Source organism: Macrobrachium rosenbergii, chromosome 12, assembly GCF_040412425.1.
Source record: "Macrobrachium rosenbergii isolate ZJJX-2024 chromosome 12, ASM4041242v1, whole genome shotgun sequence".
In the NCBI taxonomy this organism is placed as follows: Eukaryota; Metazoa; Arthropoda; class Malacostraca; order Decapoda; family Palaemonidae; genus Macrobrachium; species Macrobrachium rosenbergii.
In genome coordinates, this window is record NC_089752.1 from 90,386,548 (window position 1) to 90,411,160 (window position 24,613).

The following is a 24,613-nucleotide window of genomic DNA, read 5'->3' on the forward strand; positions in this document are numbered from 1 at the left end:
ATTACCTCACTCATAACTTGATAAACTTAGATTGGTTTTTCAAGTGATAAGCAAGTTTTAAGGGATCACTGTTACCTTCAGAGTGCTCAGTCGTAATATTATTGTTATGAGGTCTCAGGTATCTGGCTGAAGTAAGGTAAATTTTTGGATTTAATAGTTGTGTAATAACTAGGTACTTGATCACTTCGAGACAATATATTTTGTGCCCAGAGCCAGGAGAACAAAACAGAACATCACTCTGATTTATGGTTCATACTGGTGGTGTTAGGGATGCATTTTGATAGGAGAATGACCACACAGTTGTTTTGAATTGTATTGTGCAATATTTAGTTGAGTAAATTAGATAGAATAGCTCTGTTTGAACTTCAGGAGTTTTTAGGCGCTCCATCCATCATAAGGTTATCTGAATGTAACCTAACTAAGGCACTGTGCATTGCTTTAGCAGTGACATGTGGGGGTAATGTAACCAGTGGTATGATTGAGGCACAAATCAAATGTATTGCAATTCAAGCATTGATAGACTCTGGTAAAGTAGATAGAGAGTTAAATGAGGCATATGAATTGTTGAATGCAGCTGAGATGGAATTTACATATAAGCAAGGGCAAGAGAATGTGAACAGTGATGCAGAGGCAGAGCTTAGACGTTTAGAAACAGAAGAAAATTTGTGTAGACTGAAGGTGCTAGAATCAGAAGAAAAGTTGTGTAGGCTGCAGATGCAGGCTGATAGAGAAGAAGAAGACAGAGAAAGGGCAAGACATGAAAGGGAACTCGATTCACATTACCTGTAAACCCGTATAACTATATCGAAGGTAACGCAGACCCTGCGTTTGATGTAGTAAGAGTGCAGAAGTTAATTCCAAAGTTTACAGAAGAAGCTCCAGATGAGTTTTTTGAGCACTTTGAAAAAGTGGCTACAGGTATGGGATGGCCAGAGGATAAATGGTCAGTCTTATTGCAGAGTGTTCTCATTGGTAAAGGAAGAAGTGCCTATTTAGCCTTATCAGCTGATCAGTGTAAAGAGTACAGTGTACTGAAACACAATGTGTTACAAGTTTACCAGATGGCCCCTGAATATTACAATGAAAGATTCAGATCTTTGAAAAAGGATGACAAGATGACTTTCTTGGGTTATTCCTATAAAGTAAGAAGATGTTTCAGACTATGGTTGGAGGCCGCTGAAGTTAAGTCTATGGACGAACTTGAGGAGTGAGCAGTCTTAGAGCAATATCTGAGAGGAATTCCTGAACACATAAGAGCTTATTTAAGAGAAAGAGAGGTTAAGAAACTTGACAAAGCTGCTACACTGAGTGAAGATTATAATATTATAAGTAGCAAAAGGAATTATAATGTCAAGTACCAGAACCAACAACTCACAGATTATAGGTCTCAGTCAAATTTTAAAAACACTGATGTGAGAAATTGTTCTAGTAGCTATGCCAGTACAAAGCCAGAATATACCCCTCAGCAATTGATTGGTAAACCCTTACCTTCCAGTTTCTCAAGACGGATGCAGAAGACTAATGTGGTTTGCTAAACGTGTGGAAGAGTAGGACACTATAGTCGAAATTGTTATAAGATGCAACAGCAGACCAAGCCAGTTGGACAAGTGGTAAAGGGTAACCAGGTAAAGCCAATTACAAGGAATAGTGTGGGAAACAATGAGACTAGACGAGCAGTGTTTAGCAACCAGTGGAAATGTAACTTCCAGCAGTGAGTGGCTGAACAGTGTGGAGGCTTTTAAGCCATATATCTATGAAGGTGTGCTGACAACTCCCTCTTTGAGTGTGCAGGTATCAGTCAAGATATTACGTGATACAGGAAGTAACCATAGTGTGGTAGTTTGTAGTGCTCACCCACAGTTTGAGAAGAATCTCACCAGAGATTCAGTTATTTTGAAGGGTATAGGAGGAGAGGAAGTAACTCCTATATGCAGCTTGCATCTGTCCTTTGAACTGGTGACAGGAAGTACTGATTTTGCTGTAAAGGACTCACTAGCTGTTGAAGGTTTGCATGTTTTACTGGGTAATGAAGTTGGTGGTGTACCCTTCGTTCCTTGTTCTATAATGACAGACAAACCATTGAGGATTAGTCCTATGGTAGAGATAGAGAAGAAAAATCCCCACCTGTTTCCAAGTTGTGTAACTACCAGGAGTATGAAGAGAACTATGTATGGAGGTGAAGTAACTGAGGTTTACTTGTACCAAAAGGATCAAGTGAAGGATCTTTGAGATTAGAAGAGCTGTTCCTGGAAAGTGAAGATTTCCCTAGTGTTAGTAATGAAGAAAACGTCCAAGAAGGAGAGGATCCTGTTGTTATTGAAGAGACTCCAAGAAGTCAAAGTGTTCTTGAAGATAGTAGTGAAACTACAGTAGCAGAGTTGGCAGATATTGAGAGTTCAACCCTTGAAGTTGGTCAAGTGACTAGAGAGAGGCTAACAGAGCTGCAGAAGAAGGATACAATGTTGGCTGATTTGTTCTTCAGAGTTGTTGATCAAGAAGAGATGCAACAAACTTCTACCTGTTATTACCTAAAGGAAGGATTGCTAATGAGGAAGCATTGGCCTGCAGATACTCCAGAAAATGCTGAATGGGGGGAATATCATCAAATTTTTATTCCATATCCATTGAGAAAACAAGTAGTAGCAGTAGCACATGAGCCTAGACATAAGGGAATCAGGAAGACTGTTGCGAAGATTATGAAATATTTTTTCTGGCCTGGACTTCACAAGAATGTTAGTAGATTTTGCAGAGAGTGTCATACATGCCAGACAGCTGGGAAACTGAATGAAACTATTCAGAAAGCCCCCTACAACCCATAGGAGTTAGAGGAGAACCCTTTAGCAAGGTGATAATAGTTGTGGTTGGACCACTTCTGAAAACGAAGAAAGGACATAAATATCTGTTGACATTAATGTGTCCAGTAACAAGGTATACTGAGGCGATTCCTGTAAGATGTATAAGTGCAAAGGTAATTGCTGACAAGTTGGTGGAGTTTTTCTCCAAGTTTGAAATACCAGAAATTGTGCAAAATGATAGAGGAACGAACTTTACTTCCAAATTATTCCGGATGTGGATGAACTTGTTAAGAGTGAAACAACAGTTATCAACCACTTACCATCCAGAGACTCAAGGAGCCTTGGAAAGGTTCCAACAGACTTTGAAAAGTATGCTAACAAAGTACTGTAATGAATCAGGAAGAGAATGGGATGCTGGTTTACCTTTAATGTTATTTGAGGTTAGGAATGCTTACTAAGAAAGTATGGGATGTTCACCAAATGAAATGATTTTTGGTCGAGACATGAGAGGTATTTTGAAGATTCTTGCAGAGAATTGGGAAGAAAATCAAGTGGAAGTCCAAGGAGAATATGTGAAGAATTTCAGGAAAAGGTTAAGAGAAATTAGAAAATTCTCTTTACAAAATTTGACAATAAGTCAAGAGAAAATGAAAAGGAAATATGATGCTAAGACTAAGCTAAGAAATTTTAGTGCTGGACAGCAAGTTCTAGTGTTCTTACCAGTGAAAAGATTTCCCCTTACACATAAGTTTCAAGGTCCTTATAGGATAATAGAGAAGTCAAGTGATCGAACTTATGTGACTGAAACACCAGGGAGAAGGAAACGACAGAGGAAGATACATGTGAACCTTTTGAAACCTTACTTCTCAGAGACTAGAACTGAAACAGTGTCTATAACCCAGACAACTTCATCTACTGAGGACAATGATGGCTACGAATTGGGAGCTGAAAACAAGATGAACAATTCTTCAATATTGGAAAATTTGGAGAACAAACTAAAACATCTGAGTGTTGAACAAAGCAAGGAATTAAGTGAAATGATTCAAAGTTTCCCTGAAATTTTTGCAGGCGTACCTAGGTGTACCGACTTGACAAAGCAAGAGATAATGATCAGATAAGATGGCAAGTCATTTAAACAAAGAGCTTACTGGGTATCACCTTTTCATTGAGATGGTTTGAAACAAGAAGTTGAATATTTATTGCAGCATGGATTAGCAGAACCCAGTTCAAGTCATTACAGTTCTCCTTGTGTGTTAGTTAAGAAACCAGATGGCTCATTTAGGATGTGTACTGATTATAGGAAACTGAATTCCATCAGTGTGGCTGATAATTATCTCTTACCTCTTATTGATCAATTACCTGATAATATTGGGCAAGCCAAGTTTGTTTCTAAAGTAGTGAAAGAGTTACAAAGATTTGTGGACGTGCCTAGAGTTTATCACTGATTCTGTTAGAATTTCCCAGCCATAGTAGTTCCTCTGGCTGACTGTGTAACCTTACTGTGTAGAGAGAGAGAGAGAGAGAGCATTTTTGGCAAGAGCAATGTAACTGTCGATTATTTATTCCGTTCCGAATTGTTGGTTTCAAACCCGGGATAATTAATCTTCTTGGGGGAGGAATATAATGATATGTCTTATGATGTGTGTATTCTATAAAAGTAATATGTTTTCTGTATTTTTTTATGTATTTTCTTTTATATTTCTCATGTGTTGTGAAATATAATGAGGTGATTTTGTAGTATGAATATTTTTATGCAATGCTTATATATTTTCTCTTGTGTTTGTCATATACTGACTGTAATAACTTTGAAAATTGTGTTTGTGGGAGATGCTAAATGTCAGATCTTACAAGGGTTGGCTGGTTGTGTGTTAAGCTAAGATGTGTCTTCCTGTAGGCATTGGGTACACAGTGAATGTTTAATCAGGTGGTTGACGACAGGAAATGCTGTATGCAAGAGAGACTCTAAAAGCCACTCATGTTGTCAGTTAAAGGGAGATGAGATGACAGGTTTGATAACCATGGCCAGTTTAAAAGTTTATTGTTTACACAAGTGTTAAGACAGGAAACTGTCAATCGTTCAGATAAAAGGCAGGCCTGTGTAGTTCTCTGAGCCAGAGAATAATTTTCCTATCTTTTTTCCCTCTTCAGGGGAAGAAATTGTGTTTTTTCCTTTCTTTCCTAGGGAAGAAACTCAGTTTATTCCTGTTTCTTCCAGGGTGACTACTTTATACAAATGCCTAACTGGCAACCCAGGTTTAACCTCATAGAACAATTTTGGTAATACCAGTTAGTTTAGGTAGAGATTTGGTAAAGACAGGGTGCTCTTTCTCTCTCTCTCTCTCTCTCTCTCTCTCTCTCTCTCTCTCTCTCTCTCTCTCTCTCTCTCTTCATGTAGAAGAGTGTAAGATTGTGGTCACTCTCCCAAACATATAAGTTTTGGAAACTGTTAATAATATTTAATGCTCCCTTGTTAGAATCTGATATAAGAGAGAGAGTTTACAGTAACAGGCCTTAGATGAAAGTGTTATTGCTACATCAAAAAGGAAAAAGGAGTTGTGTAATGGTGTGTAGAAATTTGTATAAGGTAAAGTGGTATTTACTTATTTTTTACCATGATAAAAAGGTGGATATAATCTTTTAAAAAGGTGGATGTAATCTTTTAAAAAGGTAGATATAATCTCTAAACAGATTTTGCCTAAGTGAAATTAATGATGATAAACTTTTGTACATTTTTATATGTTCTTGTGTGTTCTTGTGTTAACAATTTCATAGTGCTACACAAAATTTTGTGTTGGTGATTTAACATTGATTTAATTAGCACTTTATATGTGGTGATACTTTTAACATTGCATACTTGTTTTGATGTTCACTTGTTAAGATATCTTTTTCAGATTTGGAGTAAATCTTAATAGTTTGAATTTGCTTAGTTAACGTAATTTCTTGATAAATTAAAGTTTTGTGAATTAATCTTGTTTAAGAATTAACTAAATCTTGTGTTGTTTTCAAGTAATAGCAAATTTTTTCAGATTGTGAATTCTAATTATAACTTTTGAAGTTAGAAATAAATTTTTGTATTTAAAGTTTTAAAAGCACAGTGTTTCATTTTTTGACCACCAGTGGGTAGGGTTATTTGTGTATGCACAAGGTAAGTGATAGACATGCTTTGTTCTCCTCTCCTATATGAAGGTGAATGAAGACAAGGGAAACAATTATAGTTGTTTGATGGAGTGATGCCCTTTCCCCTCTAGTATGTTTATTGCTTAACAGTTATTACCTCACTCATAACTTGATAAACTTAGATTGGTTTTTCAAGTGATAAGCAAGTTTTAAGGGACCACTGTTACCTTTAGAGTGTTCAGTCATAATATTATTGTTATACTATTAAATCCAAAAATTTACCTCAGTTCAGCCAGATACCTGAGACCTCATAACAATATATATATATCTATATATATATATATATATATATATATATATATATATATATATATATATATATATACATACATATACATATATACATATATACAGTATATATACATATATACATATATGTATATATATATATATATATATATATATATATATATATATATATATATATATATATATATATATATATATATATATATATATATATATATATATATATATATATATATATATATATATATATATATATGATAAATCTTTGGCATATATACATATATATATATATATATATATATATATATATATATATATATATATATATATATATATATATATATATATATATATGTATGTATATATATATATGCATATGTATATATATATGAATATATATATATATATATATATATATATATATATATATATATATATATATATATATATATATATATATTGTTATGAGTCTCAGGTATCTGGCTGAACTGAGGTAATATTTTTATTTAATAGTATACAATAATATTATGACTGAACACTCTAAAGGTAACAGTGATCCCTTAAAACTATCACTATATATATATATATATATATATATATATATATATATATATTATATATATATATATATATATATATATATATATATATATATATATATATATATATTCTTCATCAGATGCATTCAGGGAATCACATGTTGGTAACGATGATAAAGTTTATTCCCAAACGTCTCTCGATAGCTTATCGCATCAGCATAATAATAAAAGCATTAAAAAGTATAATTGTAAAATAGCTAAAAACACATACAACCAATAAAGATACTAAGCAAGTAAGTTTAAAAACGCTGGGAATAAAATAAAAAATAGTTAAGAGATAACCGGAAGGGTTGGGGGGGGGGGGCCGAGAGGTCAGGCTTGAAATTAAACATCTGATCCCCTTTTCTTAATTGCCAAGCTACTTTTGTGATCCCTGAACCCCTTCCCCCGCCTTTCGGTTACCTCTCGATTGTCTTATTTTATTTTCTGCATCACTTTAGACACCAGTCGCTGCTACTTAACAAACTGCACTTTTTAGTGTCTTTATTGGTTAGCAGTATTTTTAATCGATCAGTATTTTTAAGTTTTTTACAAGTGTACTTTTTAATACTGTGTGGTTGTATTTAAGGGTGTTTCATGTTTTTATTATTATGGACTTTTTAACAAATTCAAACTTTTAATTTTTATCGCAAAACTATGTGAATGGTGTTAATGTTCTCGTAGATCCCCTGAAGATGCAATAAGGTATCGCAATGGGAAAATCTATATCATTAACAACTTGTGATTCTCCTGTCCCCACTTCATGAAGAATGTTGCAATACCTTTCTCTCTCTCTCTCTCTCTCTCTCTCTCTCTCTCTCTCTCTCTCTCTCTCTCTCTCTCTCTCTCTCTCTCTCTCTCTCTCTACATACATACATATATATATATATATATATATATATATATATATATATATATATATATATATATATATATATATATATATATATATATATATATATATGTATGTATGTATATATATAGATAGATAGATAGATAGATAGATAGATACACACATACACTTTTGACAGACAGAGAATATGGTATTAAAAAAAAATCTTGTTTTCATAAAGCACCGATGTGAATTATTTTTCACTGAAAACTGGCAAGCTTATCATTTTGTCGTTACTTGACCAGGCTCAACTATCCTTTTTAATCTGTATATTTTATTCATTTCTTCTGGGATAAATGGATCAAGTTTATCCATTACTAGGTCGATATTCATATTCTCATCAAAAGTTTTTTTCTATAGAACGAGACTAGATTAGGTCTTTTATAAACATGATATTAGATCCGACCACATTTTTAATGCCTGCCTAATTAATAACCATAGATTACATACGTAACTGCGGCGCCCATAAACGCCTACACTTAGCAGTCTCTTAGTTAAAACTTCAATAATATACTATGAAGTGGTTCATCAATTCGCATTCGTCCAAATTTAGAAATATGGGCCTCATGATTAACTCGGTCAAAAGCCGCATTATTCATGCAACTTCATTGCCAGAGTCTATGGCTTTCCGTGCGACAACGGAAATGGAAGGAAAAGCATCTCAAGCAATTAGGCCCTGACGAAAGCCTAACTGCAATCAAGGGAACATACAGGCATTCAAACATTTTGCCAACGCACGTAAAATAACCGAAAACTTTGTTGCTGAGTAATCAACAGTTTTACACGAAACAAATGGCGAATCTCACTTGGTTCTCACCTTCACAGTCATCGAGATGAAGCGAAGATTCTTAATTTCACGGGATAGTAATAGCAGTCAATGACGTTACTTTCCGCATATGAGTTTATCCCGTACTTACACCTACGTGTCTTTCATTGCATTGCATACTTATTTTTAGCTTTTAACAAATAAACATGAAATATTTTTGCTTTCATAATATGATGATACTAAATCAGATTCAGAAAAACGTGAATGAGTCACAGTGAGTTTCTCATGACTATGCTCGTAGCCAAACTTGAAATTTAAATTTCAAACATCAATATCCGTAGCCTGCTGGGAATGAATAGTCAGGATGGTTAATTAATTATGTAGGACAGACGCATCCCGTGAAAACTAAATAAATGCAGGTTAAAAACTTCTCCAAGAAGAAGAGTGACGTCTTTTGCGTTATGCCACGCATTAAGATTCTCCTTCATTAGAGAGATGCTGTTTCAAGCATTCAAAAGCTACGTCAAACATTAAACAGTTTCAAGCATTCAAAAGCTATTTCAAAGCTTAAGTCGTTTCATACATTCAGAAGCTGCTTCAAAGCTAATGCTGTTTCAAGCATTCAAATGCTACTTCATAGCTTATGCTGTTCCAAGAATTCAAAAGCTACTTCAAACCTTAAGCTGTTTCAAGCATTCAAAAGCTACTTCAAAGCTTATGCTGTTTCAAGAATTCAAATGCTACTTCATAGCTTATGCTGTTTCAAGCATTCAAATGCTATTTCATGGCTTATGCTGTTTCAAGAATTCAAATGCCACTTCAAATCTTAAGCCGTTTCAATCATTGCAAATCTACTTAAAAGCTTAGGCTGTTGCAAGCATCCAAAAGCTACTTCAAACTTTTAGCCGTTTGAAGCATTTAAAATCTACATCAAAACTCACGTTGTTTCAAGCATTCAAAAGTTACGTCAAAGCGCATGTTGTTTCAAGCATTCATATGCAACTTCAAAGCTTAAGCTGTTTCAAGCATTCAAAAGCTACTTCAAAGCTTAAGCAGTTGCAAGCATTCAAATGCTACTTTAAAGCTCAAGTCGTTTTAAGGATTCAAAAGCTACTTCAAAGCTTAAGCTGTTTCGAGCATTCAAATCCTACTTTAAAAAGTCTAAGTTGTTTCAAGAATTAAAAAGCTAATTTAAAGCTTAAGCAGTTTCAAGCATTCAGAAGCTACTTCACAGCTCAAGTTGTGTCAAGAATTCGAATGTTACTTCGAAGTTTATGCCGTTTAAAGCACTCAAAAGCTATTTCAAAGCTTAAGCTGTTTCAAGCATTCAAAACTTATTTCAAAGCTTAAGCTGTTTCAAGTATTCAAAGGCTACTTCAGAGATTATGCTGTTTCAAGAATTAAAATGCTACTTCAAACCCTAAGCCGTTTCAAGCATTCAAAAGCTACTTCAAAGCTTATGTTGTTTAAGCATTCAATACTTACTTCAAAGTTTAAGCTGTTTCAGGTATCCAAAAGCTTCATGAAACCCTAAGCCGTTTCAAGCATTCAAAAGCTACTTCAAAGCTTGAGCTGTTTCAAGCATTCAAAAGTTACTTCAAGGTTATGCTGTTTCAAGAATTAAAATGCTACTTCAAACCTTAAGCCGTTTCAAGCATTCAAAAACTACTCCAAAGCTTAATTTTGTGATACATGAATGCCAATCGAGAAATGTTTTCCCAAAGTAGCCTCTAATTTAATATGACGATATGATGAAAGCGAAACAGCCACGTTTTATTTAATAATTTTTAAATTAAAAACTATAAATAATTATGCAACAAAGACCCGCAGGTCTAAGTACACGATTAAACAAATACCTTTTAATAACCCTCCTTCTATTGTCTGATGTTTTACGACTGGTAATTTGACCTAAAAATCATTTTATCCGACAAGTAATGTTAATGACGTTTATTACGAAGCATATGGCCATGGCTTGTTAACAGTCTACTAAACAATAAGCTGTCAGGCAAGTAATCTGCTTTCCAAATCATAAAACATAATTTGCATTCAGAGGATTAGAGAAAAGTTAATATGATAAACAATTATCTTCAAGCTCTACTCTAAAGCTAGTTCTCTCTCTCTCTCTCTCTCTCTCTCTCTCTCTCTCTCTCTCTCTCTCTCTCTCTCTCTCTCTCTCTCTCTCTCAGTTCCTTTCTGTTATATCCGAATGCCAGCAAAGATTTATTTATCAAGATATATGCACGCGTATCACAGGGGTACCGACAGAATAGCTGATTTTAAACCACTTTTAAATATAATAATGATTAGAAAGACAGACAGACAGACAGAGAAAGATGGAGGGGCAGGTTATACACCAGTTTATTTTTAAACACCTCTGCAAGCTGGTAAGTGTATTCTAGCTTTTCCTATTAGCTTTTGCTTGATCATCATTACCAGGTGGGGAGCTGGTACAAGCTTCGTCATGGAAGGTGCTTCAGCTTACTACTGTCAGTAAAACTGTTGACCAGAATCACTCCCAGTTGACAGCAAGCTAATGCTCACCGACTCACTACATACCGTTACCGCTGTTCAATGAGAATGTGAAAGCAGAAAATCCAATGAACACATACGTGGAGTTTTGGACGTCTCAGGGAGATCGATATGTGTCTGGTCTTTATTTATTATTTTTAGTTTTTTCGTAAGTTAGCCAGAAAGGGATCTTCCTACACATGCTGAAAATTTTAAAATTGCACTCCAATAGGCATATAAGGCTGGGGCAGCTCTAGCCATACTGATGACCACCCAGTTATAATTCTCGTATCTCAAGTTTTTGAACGTGTGTTGGCAAAATGTTTGAATGCCTATGAGTATTAACATTAATATAAAATCTACTTTATCAGTTGTGACTGATGAACTAATAGATAGTTTAACTGATATAAGAAATGGTGATGTTTTTGCAAAGCAAAAATAGGGAATCACAAACAAAACGCATACCTCTGCTGAAAACTCATACCAGTAAGATCGTCAGACTGTTTGACCAAAAACATTTAATTCTTATTCAAAAACGAAACCCTACATGTTAGGAGATATAGCCTTCAGTCATAAGTCTTTGGCGGAAGCGATTAAAAATATGATTCGTCCTTGAAGGCTACCGAGGAACTGAAGGGATGTACCATTGTACAGTAGTTCCAGCCCCTCCAAAAGGGCAAGAGGCGTACTTCACTATAAAATAGAATATGAACGCAAGCCGACACAGTAAAATATTTCATTATATTTCTCCCCTCAGCTTAATACTATAAATAAAGACTGAATACATATTAAAATCTGTGATAAGTGAACAATTTCAAACATTTTTTACCACTGTGCCTATGCAAAAAATACTACCAAAAGAAAAAAAGAAAATAATAAGCAGACAAACAGATCACTACAAAATTCTGAGAAAACACAAAATATTTATTTTCTTGCACATTCCTCCCTCTAGGAGAGAGAGAGAGAGAGAGAGAGAGAGAGAGAGAGAGAGAGAGAGAGAGAGAGAGAGAGCTGCACTAACGAAAACCTATATTTTTAAAAAGAGCTTAAGTGTAACAGCAGGTCAATGAAAAACTGAATTCAGTTCAAATGCACAGATTTGTAAAAGTATACAAACGGTCTCTTATCCATAGCAGCCAGCAGAATGATCAGCTTTTATCCAGATTCTGCTGGAAAATGGATTTCCAAGCATTAACTCACGGGAGTTTAAAAGGTTCACTTCAAAACACCGGCTTGCAATAAACACGTCCCATACATAATCATTCACTCGTGTCCTATTACAAAGGGCTGAAAACAGGTGACGATAATCAGCTAATATACGCCCCGATCATTTAATCTTATCTCCCGTGAATCAATGATGGTTAATCCTAATACACGCAGACCCAATTTACCAGAAAAAAAAAAAATCTAATTTTCCAAAGCTCATTAGAACTCGTAACGGAAGCTGAGTCCCAAAATCGGAAAATATTTACATTCATATGCTGAACAGATATTTCCTTTAATTTCACACAATATATATATATATATATATATATATATATATATATATATATATATATATATATATATATATATATATATATATATATATATATATATATATATATATATATATATATATATATATATATATATATATTATATGAGCAGGAGCGTGCACAGACTTTCAAAGGGCAGGGCTCAAGTGGAAAAAGGTCACTCCCTTAGTTTTTGAAAATGAAATCTGCCATGTTTTATGTGCTACAACTATATAATTATATACGATATATATAAAAAAGAGGAAATGTTGAAAGGATAATGTGACAGTCTTAAAATCCATTAAATTTAATACATTTTATTATAGAATGCAGATTTATCAACATTAATTCCTTTAACATGACCTGTTTCCATTGTAAGATTTTCAAGATATTATTAATAATAAAACGTAACCCTACTGAAAACCAAAAATAATTATTTTCTTAATCATCAAAACTTAAATTAAAAGCTTTAGTGAAGAATATGGATGCTATAGCCTAATAAACTTCAAAGATCAGAGTAGCATTCTCCTGTTAGCCACATGTTTGAAAATATTTGTGACGTCTTCCTTGTCAACTGTGATGTCTTTCTCAATGCTTAGCAGCATTAGATCGCAGAGTCTCTCTTCTCCACACGGGCTCCGCAGCCTACACTTAACCATCTTGAACTTGGAAGAGGAGCGCTCCGCAGTTGCTGCGTAAATTTTAAGCAACTCGTACATAATTGGGAAGACAAGATGGACATCGTTCTCCTTGACGCATTTGAGGGTGGATCTCAGATCATGCTTTGGCAGGGAGTAGGATGAGTAAAACACCCTCAATTCTGTCAAAAGTTTGTCTTCCTCTTCTTTGAAGCCGTAGAATTTGCAGAGCATATGGAGATCTTGAACTAGAGTACTTGCTGTTAAGTCTGCACCTGCCTTCCAGTTCATTGGCATACTAAGCTATGGAGCGACTTCATGGTCTTTTCTTTGTTATCTTTTTATTCTCCCTCATCCTTCCCTCTAAATCTTCTCCTCATTTCTTGACCAAAGTCTGTGAAGTGTGATCTGTTGCTGCAGACATATAGGTATACCTGAACCTCGCTGGCACTTTTCTTGGTCTCTTCTGACCTGGAATCTACTCTGGAGCCTCAATATCTGCATCTTGTGCCTGTCGAGCAGCAGTTTCATATATAACGTTGAATATTTCTGACAAAAGGGCACCTTAGCTATGAAGAAGAAAAAAGGCAGGGGCTCAAGCACACACGCCCCCCTCCCCAACCTTGAGCATGCCCACACACACACACACACACACATCTAATGTATGTGTGTGTGAGTGTGTGTATAGATACAAAAAATGTTTCCCCAAACAGGTAGAGCCTCTAGAGCAAAACCAGTAAACAATTACCGAAACATTCTTCATTTAAATACTGAATCAAGGATGAGTCCCTTGAGCAAAAAAAGGCAAAAACAAAATCGATATCTTCAGGTCAGGTAGGTCCAGTCATTAAAATAACTACTACTGTGGTGGTAGTAAGCGGTATTACATGACTATTACTGTTCTTTCAGGTGCCAATGGCGTGAAATGGTACCTTGAATGAACAGGTGCTTTGAAACCTATGACAAACTTACCTTCCTATTAAATGTCAGTAAATATAACACTATACACACGGCACGAGTCTGAAGGTTGCCAAGGTAAATTTGAGAAATTTTAAAATCCACTTACTATGCTATGGCGTTCCTGATGGTCTGTATTGTGTAAAAATAACCAAATATGTGCTATGCTAAGTAGTCCTAGAAGAGGCTAACGAAATTAATTACTACATGAGCAAGCAGCAGAAGATAAATGCCATGACAGTGTGTTTCTAATCCTCCTACAGTTCTAACATTCAGTATTTATGTATAAACAGCCATGATTTATTCTTTTTAACAAAAACTACGAAACTACTACTGCATACGTTGCACTGCCTGACAACAAGAAAATTATTATTCCACTAGTGGCTGCGGAGCATCGATTTCCACAAACCACAGGGCGACTCAAATGTGAAAACTCGAAGTAAACACACAAATCTTTGAAGACAAGAGGAAAATGCGAATTTTCCGCCCAACCATTCTGAAGTTAATTCTGTTTATACCGCTTCTCTCTTCGCCAGTGAAATTCCACATCAATCAAACTGTGGGAGTGGTAAATTATTTGCATGAGAGAGAGAGAGAGAGAGAGAGAGAGAGAGAGAGAGAGAGAGAGAGAGAGAGAGAGAGAGAGAGAGAGAATTATTCATTACGCTTGAACACCAGCTCGCAATGTAAAAAGAAAAGAAAATCACTTTACTAAATCGTGCCCGGGAAGGCTCTCAAGTCAATTTCATTTTGCCTTCAAGCTATGAAAGTTAAAAAAAAAAAAAAAATGCGGCTGGTGTCGTGAGGTGGGTGAGACGAAATTCGTGAAGCGTATTTTTTTCATTAAGCTGATGGTCGTTAACGAAATCAGGACCATGGGGGTTATGCTTCGCTATCCTTTGGCACAGAGCGAAGTTTCAACGATAACAAAAATCTTACAACAATGATCTTATTTACGAAGAACGAGACAACTTATATAATTATGATGTCACGAAAATGTAGAATAAATAATCCTCAATTAGACTGAAGTCTTTCCAGCTCTGCGCAAATTGCCATTAAATGAATGATTATTTCTATACACTGATTGTAAGAAACTTGGAAAATAAATATAGATCATTTAGGTTCAGAATAAAAAAAACTGTAACTAAATTTAGGAAATATTCTGGCCTTTAATAGACTGTCACTAAGTCACTCGAGAACACAGCAAAAATTGTAAGAGGATACATAATCGCAGATTTTAAATGTTCAATCCAACTAAAGGGTAGAAAAGCGAATGTTTTGCGTTCTTTATTGACTGGTTCCTCAGCCGTTTCATAAACTTAAATCACAAGCATCCAGCAACGATTATAGATCTAGAGACTGAAGTTACAGGAGTTGCACCGATATATCCCCACTTATATATAGATATATATATATATATATATATATATATATATATATATATATATATATATATATATATATATATATATATATATATATATATATATATATATATATATATATATATATATATATATATATATATATATATATATATATTATAAAGTATATAAAATCCGCTAGGAAACTGTTCTCCTTTCCTGCTTTGGGTTGGTTTGAACCTTTGAAGGTCAGGGTATAGGGGCTCAGAGAATATAATAGTTTGGGGACAGTAAACTGGCTTTGCACTGTTTTCTTTGGTACAGGGAAAGAAAATCGTTTTCTATGATATCCGGGTCGGCGACCTGGGTCAGGACATCCCCTACCCTGTCCAGAAGCAATAAAAGGTCAGGGCCAGAACAGCTCTCCCTCACACGCAGTTGCTAGTTTAAGCCGAGAACAAGTCAAGTCTCGGTGCTTTGCCCCGACCCTCCGTTTTCCGCTCGCCGCCACGTGGATCCCATCGCCGCCCTGTGTGCCCGTGTTCCATTCCACGTGGCCTTAGAAGACTGCAAGGGGGATTGCAAGTCTCCCAAACGCGAGCTGACATTAAACAGCGGCCTTTTCATCATCCCAAGGGCGCCCTTTTCCGCCCCAATCTACGACTTGAAGAAATACCTTGGAGAGGAGGCTACCATTTGTCCACGCTCCCACACGTGGTTCTCGGCAGAAGACGTCGGCATCCCTACGCCCCTACAAATGTGGTAATGTACCCAAAACGAGTTGCTAGTCATGATTACTTATCCCTTTTGCATTTATTAATCTCTGGGCCTATAACTTTGTGTTCCCTGATATTCCTTGGTTCAAGCCAGGCCCACGTGTTCACAGCTTCTTTCCTCTGAGTCACAAGTAACGCCTCGGGAGTCCTTGGCGCCTTCAGTGCACCCCGAGTAATTCAATCCCCAAATTCCAGCATTAGATGTGTAACGTGGGTCCAAATATCGTTTCAGAAAGACGCCTGTAGCAGAATTATCCTTGGTCCGTGTTCTGGCATTCCCAAGCTCCCCCTTCAGGAGGACTTCTACGACAGTAATTTACCGTATTTTCAGTTAATTTTCCTTTTGACCTTGTGTGCTATCAAATATAACTATTTTCATATCCACGTGTTTCACGCACTTCCCTAGTGAAGAGCCCTCCGCTCCGTGTACTTCTTTTTTTGTTTGTGTTTTATATGTCCTGGGTATCTTACAAGGCCATTTTCCTAATTGTGGAGTCATAAGATCCACCCGCACCAGAAACATATAAAAATATATATATATATATATATATATGTGTGTGTGTGTGTGTGTGTGTGTGTGTGTGTGTGTATATATATAGTGTGTGCGTGTATGTTTAAAATCATATATATAAGCTTGTTGGCTGTTTTCATGCGCTGGAACCCAGGGCTGCTGTCTCCCCTACCCTCCCACTCCCCTACCTACCCCGTCCCCAACCGGGCTGGACAAACAGGTTTGCAGGAGGAGGCTGGATGCCTCCCCTACCCTCCCATTCCCTTACCTACCATTCCCCCACCTGGGGCGGACAAACCAGTTTGCATGGGTGGGTGGCTGTGTCATGTCTCTCCTACTGACACCTCAGGGAGGACAAACAAGATCAGATCCTTCGGATTTTATTATATATATATATATATATATATATATATATATATATATATATATATATATATATATATATATATATATATATATATATATATATATATATATATATATATATATATATATATATATATATATATATATATATATATATATATATATCAGGTAAGGGTGACTAAGTGAAGGTCGGTCATCAACAGGTCATACATTTATTATGCAGACACGTTTCGTAACGACATTGTTACATTCTCAAGGCTAAAAGAGATAAAATAACGTACTATTTTAAAACACATGGAATATAAATTTTTTTTTCTTTTTAGTCTCAATATGCATACACATACATTAAAAACAAAGAAAAATAAAAATCGAGTTTAAGCACCTGTCAGACTAAAAGTTGAAGACTGAATGGCCAGAAAAGAAGAGAGAAGCAACAAAGAAACCAGCTCAAGCCAGATGCAGCTGTATGGAGGAGGTGTGTGAGTTCAACTTGGGCACTAACTGCTTGATGAACGATTCTAAAATGAGCAGTTCGTGGAAACAACTTGTTTGGCCAAAAACACAGAAGTCAGAGTATTCGATATTGGCTTTACATATTTCACCATGATTTCTGATGTTGGAAAATTCAGGATTGGACAGACTGCAACCAGTGCGATGGCTAACATCGTTATGTGAATCAGCCCTGACCCTCAGCAATCGTTTAGTTTATCCCGTGTATTTTAAAATTGTACATTTTTTTTCTCTTATACCCTTGAGAATGTAACACTGTCGTTACGAAACGCGTTGGCGTAGTTAATGTATGATCTATTAATGACCGACTTTCACTTCGTCACCTTTACCTGATGTGTTCTGTGGTCTGGCTGCACCAACATCTCCTGCCTTCTATATATATATATATATATATATATATATATATATATATATATATATATATATATATATATATATATATATATATATATATAAAATAAATTTCTGAGAGACCTGGGTTCGATCCTGACGTGAGTCAGAAATTTATTTCTGTTCCACACGTGATTGTGTGTTGATGATTTATATATATATATATATATATATATATATATATATATATATATATATATATATATATATATATATATATACATATATATATATACATATATATATATATACATATATATATATATATATATATATATATACATACATATATATATATATATATATATATATATATATATATATATATATATATATATATATATATATATATACATATATATATATATATATATATATATATATATATATATATATATATATATTATGTATGTATGTATATATCCAATACAGCATGAAGGAGCGCGTGCTTGAGAATATCACTAAGTCCACGTCGGAAGGTGAGTAAAAACCAGGACTTTGAACAAGTACTTTCGTAGTTTATTCTACATTTTCAAGTTCACACTGAATACAGAAGAAGTTGACAGAGGTTTATATACAAAAAAACAGAAGGTGGGGCGGGGTTGCAGTTTGTTAATCTGGGCAGCATGTTCTTTAAACAAAAAGACAGGGACAAAGGAATGTTAATCTCCACCCTGGATTATCCCTTGATCTTTTGTCCCTGTCTTTTTTGTTTAAAGAACATGCTGCCCAGATTAACAAACTGTAACCCCCGCCCCCACCCTCTGCTTTTTTGTATATAAACCTCTGTCAACTTCTTTTGTGTTCAGTGTGAACTTGAAAATGTAGAATAAACTACGAAAGTACTTGTTCAAAGTCCCGGTTTTCACTCACCTTCCGACGTGGACTTAGTGAGATATATATATATATATATATATATATATATATATATATATATATATATATATATATATATATATATATATATATATATATATATATATATATATATATATATATATATATATATATATATATATATATATATATATATATATATATATATATATATATATATATATATATATATATATATATATTACATTAAGGTTCATTAGCAGTGAGTCAGACCTTCTCACACGCACTGAAACATTCACCTATCTTACATCCCATGCATGCAATCTCACTCCTGGATCCATCCAGCGATTTTTAGGCTTTCCTCTCCTCTTCCAATCTAAAACTTATGAATTATAAACTTTTTTCAGCATCTTGTCCTCCACTGTTTCCATATGATCAAACCCTCTCAAATTACTTGGATTCATCTTTCATCCATGATAAAAATGTTTACCGCTTTTATGTATCTTCATATTTCATGAACTTACAACCAAATAAAGGTCACATACATCTGCAGCCATCCCGTTTCTCACAATTACATCCATCAACTTACATTCCTAAATACACTGGACTAACCTATTATCTACACAACTTTTTCGCTTCCCTACATATAGTCTTTTCCCAAAGCATACTTATATCCTTCTTTGAAAACCATGTACAGTATTATGAATATTCTTCATTGAGAACCATGGTTTTACAACAGTAAAACTTTCAAAACACATTCCCATAAGAATCCTTCATGCTCACTTTGTCCTGGATATCATATGTACCATCAATGCAATCTCATTTTGTCACTTACCTTTGCTTTTAAATCACCTAGCACAACCACCTTAGCATATTATGCATACTTAGCCATCTACAGATTCAGCCTCTCCTATGAATATTTCCTTACACTCACTCTTCTCTATTCCTGAACCCTATACACACTACTATATTGCATATTCATGCTAAACTGTATCTTACCCATACAGTCCTGGAACTCACTCATCTGTCTTTCTGATACTTAAAGCAGTACAACTTCTAACTTTCTAGGAAACAACTACTTTGTCCTTGCAATTCCTACACTCACTGCCATTTCACCATAGTCTCATGAAGTGTCAAAATATCAAGTTTTTTTTTCTTTTTTTTTTAAACTTATCACCCACCATACACTTCTCTTCTACATCACACCTAAGTACCTGTAAAACCAAAAGACTTAGTATTTTATTCTTTTTCTGGTTTTATTTCCCCTCGTCTCTCTGTAGGGGTTTTTGCCGTCAGTGCACCCCACGCGGTGCACTGAAGGCACTACTTTGGATTCTTTGCAACGTCCTTTCGGCCCGCAGCTATAGCCCCTTTCATTCATTTTACTGTACCTCCGTTCAAATTCTATTTCTTCCATCACTTTCTATCCTCCCCTAACAATTGTTTCACAGTGCAACTGAGAGGTTTTCTTCCTGTTACACCTTTGAAACCTTTCGACTCTCGGTTACCCTTTCAGCGCTGAATGACCTCATAGGTCCCAGTGCTTGGCCTCTGGACCAAATTTTGATATTCCATTCCATTTCCCCTGGTCTAATATATAAGAAATTTACAAGTCATTTTCTGTAAAACTATTTACCTATCTATCTACCTTATCAATTTATCAGTCTATCTATCTTGATATGATTTTTCTGGCGCAGTCATTTCATTTTCTTCGTACTAATGCACGTGTGGCTTTCAAAATTTACTGGAAAATCTTCAAATATCTCTGGTACTTTTTCCTGCCTTCATTCATAAGCTGACAGCTGTTGCAGCCACGTGTTTCTTTAGGCCTCTGCTATATTCATAATGGACTAATATATATATATATATATATATATATATATATATATATATATATATATATATATATATATATATATATATATATATACCCTGTATATATTGTGCTGAATGGACTAACTGTCGACCACCTGCTTCAATGGTCGATGGTTCGAATTATAAAGGGATATATATATATATATATATATATATATATATATATATATATATATATATATATATATATATATATATATATGTGTGTGTGTGTGTGTGTGTGTGTGTCGTGGCTCAGTGGTAAAGCACTGGCAAGGTCCATCATCACAACTCGACCTGAAGCCCTCCAATCAAGACAGATAAGTTAAGTATACCTTAGACCCCTTTCACACTAGGCAACTAGTGGCGGTCACTAGTTGCTTACCATTATTTTCAATGGAGCCTTTCACACTATGCCACTGGAGTTGCCCGGGAGTGCCACTGGCTCAGCGTTTGCCAGCTCCGGCAACTAGTGGCGGTGGCTGGCAGTTGCCGCCACTGGCAGTTGGGCATTGTTTCAAATGGGAACTTTCATACTAAGCCAACGAGTGGCGCAACTCTCTTCCTAATCTGTTGTTTCCAACCAGCTTCCCACAGAAAAGGACGTGTGAGATGGAAGTGGTGAAGAATGTAGTTGTGAAGGTGGTGGAAAAAATAAATACAGAAGACTTTATCCACCAAGTGGAAAAACACCCAGCAGCTTGGGATCCATCCACAGCTAAATATAGTGATAAGAATGAGAAGAGGAATGCCTGAATGAAATTATTGTGCACTTCATTCCAGACTTCGAAGGTAAATCTCCCGCTGAGAAGAACGAAATAGGTGAGTTAATGGGCATATAACTGCCAAAAACATATTTTCGATAAGATAGGTACGTAATGAAAAACAGACACAACTCGGAGACGGTCACTGGTTGCTTGCAGTTGCCCAAGCCTTTCACACTAGGCAACCGGTGGCCGCCACTAGTTCTAGTCCTAGTGTGAAAGGGACCTTAGTTTAACCAGACCACTGAGCTGAGTAACAGCTCTCCTAGGGCTGGCCCGAAGGATTAGATTTATTTTACATGGCTAAGAACCAATTGGTTACCTAGCAACGGGATCTACAACTTATTGTGGAATCCGAACCACATTATACCGAGAAATGAATTTCTATCACCAGAAATAAATTTCTCTAATTCTTCACTGGCCGGCTGGAGACGCGAACTCGGGCCTAGCAGAGTACTAGCCAACAACTCTACTGACTCGTCCAACGAGGAACTGCCAATCCAGTCAAGACAGCTGTGAACTGCCACAAGGGTCACAATAGGTAGGAAAAGTGTATGAGGATCATCACTAGACTTGCTGAGATTGTATCGCCTCAAAGCTCTTAATTCTATTGTTTCCCACAATCATTTTGATCGCCTAAAGTTCGGGATCCACGAGTCTTTTTTAAATGCCACGACAAGACACTTATTATTATTACGTTTCCCCATCTGTGGGTGGCCGAGAGAGAGACGTTGTTGCAGCCACCCTTTTGGTATTTCCCAATCAACGGAATAAATAAAGAACGAAGCCATTGTCATCACCATTAACAGCTTTTACGTCAAGTTTTCCTTTGACAGATTCGCGCTAGAAATTGCGCTCTCCTCTCCTTTGTCTTCTGCCCTTTCTCGGTGGATCCCCACCTGGCCTAGCTCTTCTGCCTCGCCCTCTCTCCTTCATAACAGACGGCAGAAAATAATAATAAAAATGTACCCGATGTAAAATACTATCAGCAAAGAATTGTTTTAAAAAAACACAAGCAAAAAAAGAGGAAAAAGAGATAAAGGGAAAACAGGTAAAAAAAAAGTATAAATTGCTCAGATTTTTCGATGTCAAGGTTAACGGTTTTTTTGTGCCTTTACGATTACAATGCCCCAACAAATAAGTTTTGCTTAATCTCTTTGAGACGCTCTTTCTCATGTAAAAAAATAATATTTCGTGCTGCAAATTTTGGAAACAATTAAGACAACAGTATCGTTAGTTTAAAAAAATATAATCATGAAAACAACTATTATTATTATTAATTTCATTGTTAACGTTCTTATTACTGCATTATCTGCGTCATCTCTATCGTTATTCCCATAATTTATTATGAACAGTAATACTTTTAATTTGACAGTTCAGTAGGATTCCGCTCAAAATACCGATGTAAAAATGCCTACATCTTGAAAAATTAATTAAGAACTCCAAACATTTAGTCGACGTTATATTTACATCGCTAGTATCTTCAATGGGTGAACGAGCAGCATTAAACACTAACAAGTTGTTTTATCGCATGACATTTTGCCTTCTATGAATCTACACCCGGTACTTCTGATAAATTACTAGCTTTAAAAACTAAGATGAGAATTTAAAAGCTGATGCTACAAACTGGTTAAATCTACCAAAACTGTTGAAACAGTTCGAAATTATTACGAACACGAAACAAACATGTTAAAGGGCATGCGTGCATTTAAATTTTACTTTGAATAGAACATGGCTGAGGGCTATTTGAAATGGATACGGAGTTCAGAGAGTGAACACCTAATAAGTGAAAGCGTAAGCATGGTCATGATACAGAAAAAAAAAAGGGTTAAAATGGAGAGTCCGTATTGCTGAACTAATATAAACTCAGTTTACAGTTTCAGGGAATCGAAACGGGAGGGGAATATTTACGATAAGAACGCTAACAAGATGCAGAACCTCAGTTTCCAAATCCGTGGTAAAACTCTGGAAAGAGGCTTGAACGCGTTCTTATAATTGTTTGAATTTAGAGTTTGGCATTCACTTCGTTGACAGCTTCGTTGACACTGGGACAGACGCAAAATATTGAGGTTAAAACATGCAAAAGCCGTACAATCATACTTTCATGGAATTACCTGAAAGGCCAGTTGTAATGGGCCATGCAAGGCTGGTCGTTGTGGCATCCGGGACATTCGGGGCGGCACGGACGACAGACGTACAGTAAATCGTAAGTCGGATCCTTGGACTCAATCTTGCTCTGCCACGCCACTGAAAAGTAAATGTGTATATGACGCCTGAGTTAGGCTCGAACCTTTCGGCGCTTCGTTACGGAGACATCAAGTCACCTAAGCACGTCTATAATAGTTATCACTGAAGTAATAAGAATGTTGCAACACGTATACAAAATCACGTTGATGATTTATTAACTAGATGTTTAGTAAACGGGTTATAACACTTCATACACATCAAACATTGCTAAAAATTTAATGGCTCATTAACTTTAACTTAGGGTGCTACCCACAGTTTCAAAAATCTTTTATGTCACTGTGACCAGAACCGTAAAAAACAGATTCCATTACCCATTAATTTAAGAGGTATGTATTGACCAAAGAATTAATCATGATAATAAAAAACTACAAATTTTCAATAAGAATCACAGTAAACGTTTAAACCTCTGATCTCAATTCTAGTCATTTCTCTTCCCAAACCGAAATAAAAACATATACCTTCATGTACCCAAATATCCTTCTCGTAATTCCCTAATCTCGTAATCACCCTCGTACATTAATATCAAGTTTGCAAGAGTTTCGCTTTTGATAAATCTACTCAGAAATAAAGGTACGTATATGCATACATTCATGCATCAATATGATGCTAAAACTTAAAAAAGAAAGAAATAGCGAGACATACAATTTATGCTCAACAAGAATACACATTTCACAGGACACAGTTTTACTTGTAAAAATGCAAAATTGAAAAATATTGGAATGAATGTCTTACACAACGAAAAAGTCACCGAATTAAAATAACAACCGAAAAAAAAAATTTAAATAAAGTTTGTGCTCGTACGTGTGACATCAATTCAACCTTCATATTATTTTCACCGAAAAATAGTGAAGATTGCTGCTGAATCCTTTAATTTCAACTAATGAACTAAAGACAGTATCACACAAATATAGCAACAA

General features: G+C 35.4%; 1 protein-coding gene across 7 annotated transcripts in view; it reads right to left on the bottom strand.

Annotated features, from left to right (window-relative positions):
* The window catches only part of LOC136843752 (probable G-protein coupled receptor CG31760), a 1,299,116-nt gene that overhangs the window by 214,026 nt on the left and 1,060,477 nt on the right, over positions 1–24,613 (bottom strand). For all 7 annotated transcript variants that reach the window (XM_067112411.1, XM_067112413.1, XM_067112416.1 and 4 more), the window contains one exon: positions 23,564–23,696. In XM_067112411.1, the coding sequence (XP_066968512.1) occupies positions 23,564–23,696 (133 nt within the window). The remainder of the gene's footprint in view (positions 1–23,563; positions 23,697–24,613) is intronic.